The following is a 5,440-nucleotide window of genomic DNA, read 5'->3' as shown; positions in this document are numbered from 1 at the left end:
ATTCTTTCCCACGACGGAGTCGATTAAATACGTGGATGTGTATACATGGCTGGCACACTTCTATGTGGTAGATAAGGATTATTTCTTTGGCAAGACAAATCAAATATAGGAATAGACTAGTGTCACAGGAGCACAGTTTCCATCTAGCGTTCCCTTGCCCGTGCAGCCTTAGGACCATATCCTAAGTCAGCCTAACATCTCTAATGAGAGAGAAAGTGGAGGGAGAAACTCTGAACTGTTACCCAAATGAGGCTGACTTCGTTTCTCAACCATAGGTAGTAAAGGAAGCAATCGCACATCTAAGTAGGTAGGGCTAGGTCGACGAAATTGTTTTAAATGGTCTCATGAACTGGGTCACCGCTAGATGGCTTTTCGCGCCAATCGCAATTTTTTGACGGTAATAAAGTGCATCATTATTGCCAGCTAGAGAAGACAAGGGTTCAAAGCAAAGGCACGTCATGTTACTGCATTTTCCAGATATATACGAAGATTTGTCATTAGCATATCTTCCGAGTTTAGGTGAGGCAAAGAGTAAGCAAGTCTAGATAACGTCATCCAACATTGTTCAGAAATATATGTTGTGCTTGAGTTACAATATGTACATTCCTCGAGCTAGTTACCGAGGGCTCTCTTACCAAATGAGCTGCTTTCCTACTTTCTCAGATACAAACCCCACACGGTCGATGCATCAGAGATCAAGAACGTGGATTGTGCTCGGAGCAGCTTTCTCTTCCTTTCTTGATGATGTTTTTTTCCGCTTCTTCTCGGACTGGGGTTCTTTCACTTTAATTCCATTGGAGAAAGACCTCAGTGATCTAGCTAGCTGCTCATTCCTATGCGCTGGGATAAAAAAGACACGAGAAACATAAACCAGGAAGACCAACCAAACCAAAAAGCGATTTGAGGCACCTCGTGAGATGAAGTCAAACTAGGGCCAAAAAACATGAACAACATGAAGATGCAGAGAGAGGTTGCAAGAGAAAGCAATCTGATGAAATAGGAATCACCGGAGAGGATGACGTCTTCCATGTTCACATACTTGCGACCAGCATGTCGTGCAAACTGCTCGACGTTGATGGCCAACTGCTCTGTTTCGTACAGCAGTCAGAAGAAACAAACAACAAGTAACATCAATGACCTGGCAGGCAGCTGATTCTCGTATCATGAGACCAGTCGAATTCATACTTCTATAAACCTCTCAGAAACATACTATCCAAACCATTTCAGATTCCCTCGGGACCAACCACGGGAAAGGCAACAACGCTACAGCCCAATCAGCAATCTCTCTTGTCCAACCCATTCACGGATAATCTAACCTCCAGTATTATAACACATATAATTCGCAAGAAAAGACGGAAAAACTCGAAATACTCATATTGCGTCAAAAGCGAATTCGTAACAGAATTGATGATACGTAGAAGCAGCAGGTGCAACGTCAGGAGCTCAGAATGCACGTTCTGGCACCACAATCGCCGGCATCGAGTCATGGCAAAATCAATAAACCCTATAAACCCTGGAAGAGCTTCGATTACCTGCATATTTGAAGGATAAGTCGGCAATGCAGGCCAGGACTGGGTCGGAAACTTCCATGCCATCTCGAAGCGCTGAAATGAAACATCAACAAACAACCATTTCACGAGGACGAGAGAAGAGTCAGATACCGAACTTGAACTCGCCGATTTATTGGGGGAGCAGTCGGCAGAAGGAAGATGTGGTTTACCTTGGGATTGGGCGATGGAGATGGAAGAGAGTCGGAGACGATCTCTAAGCACCTCTCTCACAGATTCTTCTTCTTCTCCTCCTCCTTCTTTGCCGCCGTCCATCAACTCTGAATCTGATCGTCCAAGCTATCAGACTGACACTCACGTCACGAGTCAGCCAATATCGTATAAGCTCCGGTGGGGACGCTCTATCCGTCGTCTCTGATTTTTTATCGAGATTCTCTTTCCATTCCATCTTTAATTTTAACATGTTATTTGGATAGACTAGTTGTTCATGAGGTTACGGTGTTGAATTTTATAACAATTCATGTTTGACAATTAAAATCTGAAAGGTTACGAAAGGTTATAGTGAATTTTTTTTAGGTGAGAGATATTGTAAGATTTTATTTAATCATTTATGACCGGTCAAAAGTTCATTTTTTCATCAATTTGATATATTATGAAGGGATAAATTGTTAAAAATTATTTCTAATCCTCCTCTTTTTTATAAAATTATAATAATACCCTCTTTAACCTTATTATAAAATTATAATAATACCCTCTTTAACCTTATATATATATATATATATATATATACCCTTATTACAATAATACACCACTGTTATTTAATTTTTTTTTCGAAACCTTTTTTATATATATATATATATATTAATATCAATTGTTCGTCGCTTTCTGTCTCCTTTATATATATATATATATATATATATTATGACTATGTATCCATTTACATTATACACTATCCAGGTATACCTATATAGATATTTCTACCTATATGTATATGTTGTAAATATTATATAATATATTGTTTATATTTAGAGTTAACAAAAAAAACGCAAACTTTTCACATTTTAACAATTACAGTACGAATTTTTTTCTTAACCTAAAAATGTACAAACTTTCGATTCGATAATAGCTCTAGTACGACGTCAATTTTTCCTTTAATTTGGACAGAAATTGATGACGTATAGGTCTAGTGACGCCCTCTGTGGTGCCAGTGACCCCAATCGGGTGAGGGGGTGGCCGTCTACGAGGCCCCCATTGCCGACCACCGCCACTCCTCCCCTATTTTGGTTTCCCCCCCCCCCCCCCCCCCCCCTTTTTTTTTTTACTTTTTAAATTTCTTTGTTATTTTTGAAATAATTTTATTATAAAGAAAATATGATAGTCCCACTCAACCTACCCGTCAGCAATTTCTATCCAAATTGACATAAAAGTTGAAGTCGTACTAAGATTGTTATCAAATTGAAAGTTCGTGATGAAATTGTTAAAATGTGAAAAGTTCGTATTTTTTTTATTAACCCTATGTTTATTCGAGCATTATATAAATTGGGTATAAACGTCAAATAACATGCTTATAGGTTTTCACTCGTCCTTTCTCACAACTATCCAAACATGAATTATGAATGATTAAGAAAATCCCCTCATAAACCATCACACCCCATCCCTCCAGTTCTCATCCCACCCCATCCCTCCATAGCTCAGCTCATCCCATTATCCAAACAAAGTGTGGAAATTATAATATGACACTGTTATATAGAGTCTCCCCACCGTCAGATGGTGTAGTGGGTCACGGGACTCACGCGCATTCAATGGTGGTGAGACCCGTGTCACGATAACACAAAGTCATATATATTTGTTTATACTAATATATTAGTTTTTTTGTCCATGCATTGCATGGGGTTGTGTTCATATATTTCTATATTGTTTTTATGTTAATTACTTACATTTTGAAACATCAATTTTCTTATATAGAAGAATAATAATTTTTAACTATTAATTTTAATATATTGAAATAATAATTTTTAATAGTATTTAGAATAAGCTAATTATTACAATAATAATTGTAATCTAATTACTTCAATTAATATGTGTCACATTTTAAATTAATTGTAAATATAGATAGATCACATAAAAAATTGTTGATAACATCCTTATTCTTAAGTTTTAAATTCTATTTTTTGTCAATTAATAGCGCTATGTTTTAAATTTTTTCTTCCATAGGATCACAATTTTTGTTTTAGCAACTCTAGTTACTCTATATATGATGGGTTACCTTTTTGTAGTGTTTATATCATTTATATTGTATATATATGTTAGCTTTAACATGCATATACTCTTTCTTATAACAATTATTATGATTTCTGAAAAGTATATTTGCTTTTTAACACAATAAATTACGCTCAATATTTATTTCAAGTTTCATTATGAATCAATTAATAATATTTTACTAGTTTTGAATGATTCAATAAATATTTTTAATTAATGGTTTCAATACATTATATATTTATCTAATCACTGCATAACATATAAGTTTTTTTATAGATATTCACCTACGATTAATTATGTAATTTTCAAATTTATAATTTGATGACATTCTTATGTTAAATATCTAAATTTTATTTCATAATTTTACATATTATAATAATTTTACCTTTATAATAATTAAATTAGCTTAACATCTAATTAAATATTTATTTGTTAGTATTCATGTCCCTGCCAAAGAGATGTGCCGAAAATTGATGCAAAAAGAGATGAATGAACACTTGTCAAATATTCCCATTTAAGGAGTTAAGAGCATTCAATACTCTATTGTCTGCTTGGCTTTTTACTCTTTTGCCCCAATGCCTTTTCCTTTTCTCTTCCCTATCTCCCATTGATATTTTCCAAATTATTAACTTTACAAAGAAAACAAATGACTTTATAGGAAGTTCTAATAATACCTTTTAAGTTATATACGCTCTGTAAGTTTGAATGAGTTATAAGATTCAGAGAAAACTAGTAAAATGGTCATTAAAAGATTTTAAAATTAACAAATTATTATCTGAAAGAATTTTTCGAACAAAACGATCATTCAAAGATCAGAATCCATAACATTTTGATACCACCGTCAAAATTCCGTTAGTATCGTTATGAAAAAATGACATGGATGCTTATGTGGCATCTAGTGGACAAACGATTCCGATTAACGTGGCACTTGCTCAAGAGCGACGTTGTTTGTTCTCATTCAAAAAAAGACCATTTATAAATATATAAAAAAAAGTTACCTGCCCAAAATGACGCCGTCCTCGCCCCACTCCCCTCCCCCAACCGAACGGCGACGTCGTTCCTCTCCCCCGCCCTGCTGAACGACGTCGTCATCATCATCCCCTCCCTCCCCCATCTGCAATCAAAATTAGGGCAAGAAATCAAAATTAGGGATTTCATGCCCTTGTTCTTCACGATTGCGAGTTAGAGAGGCTCTGATAGGGCATCGTCATTTACTCACCTGCACTTGCATCATCATTCCAAAAAGGACACATGTAAAATGAACGCCCTAGATTTGCAGTAATGTTTAATATCATCCTCAATGCTCGTACTCTGCAATAACATAGGACGATTCTACCTCTATCCACGGTCGAATCGCCTATGTCCATGCTCGAACAACTGTAGTTGGAGGTTGCTGAGGCTTGATCAAGATTTGTAGGGAAATTATCATACCCACTGTGACATTTGTAGCAATGGGAGTGCGAGCGATGGGAATGCGAACTCATCTTGAAGGTGATAGCTTGTTCGACTTTCTTCTGCATCCTGAACTCCCCTGCTCACTCTCTCTGCTCATCATCCCATCCCTCCTAACCGAAATGTTACTGCAATCAAAATTATAGCAAGATATCAAAATTAGGGCACAATGCAATAGGACGACAACAACGAGTAGACTGAAAGCAAAATTACTGCAACAA

At 36.1% G+C, this 5,440-nt stretch overlaps 1 protein-coding gene across 1 annotated transcript; it reads right to left on the bottom strand.

Annotated features, from left to right (window-relative positions):
* Positions 1-520: 520 nt before the first annotated feature.
* Positions 521-1,936, bottom strand: LOC116196654 (protein MHF1 homolog). The gene is made up of 4 exons (XM_031526506.1): positions 1,721-1,936; positions 1,533-1,604; positions 1,008-1,088; positions 521-840 (listed from the first exon to the last, which is right to left on the bottom strand). The coding sequence occupies exons 1-4, from the start codon at positions 1,821-1,823 to the stop codon at positions 689-691; spliced, it is 408 nt and encodes a 135-aa protein (XP_031382366.1). The 5' UTR covers positions 1,824-1,936; the 3' UTR covers positions 521-688.
* Between the last annotated feature and the right edge of the window lie 3,504 nt (positions 1,937-5,440).

Source organism: Punica granatum, chromosome 1 (genome assembly GCF_007655135.1).
Source record: "Punica granatum isolate Tunisia-2019 chromosome 1, ASM765513v2, whole genome shotgun sequence".
Classification (NCBI taxonomy): domain Eukaryota; kingdom Viridiplantae; phylum Streptophyta; class Magnoliopsida; order Myrtales; family Lythraceae; genus Punica; species Punica granatum.
Note: the sequence above shows the minus strand (reverse complement) of the source record. Positions and strands in the feature narration are given on the sequence as shown.

Bases quoted from the DNA above. Each gene is read 5' to 3' on its own strand.
- LOC116196654 (XM_031526506.1), bottom strand. From the start codon at position 1,823: ATGGACGGCGGCAAAGAAGGAGGAGGAGAAGAAGAAGAATCTGTGAGA. The intron at 1,089-1,532 runs GTAATCGAAGCT...TGTACGAAACAG, and splicing joins CTTATCCTTCAAATATGCAG to AGCAGTTGGCCATCAACGTC. The intron at 841-1,007 runs GTGATTCCTATT...TTTTTATCCCAG, and splicing joins GGAAGACGTCATCCTCTCCG to CGCATAGGAATGAGCAGCTA.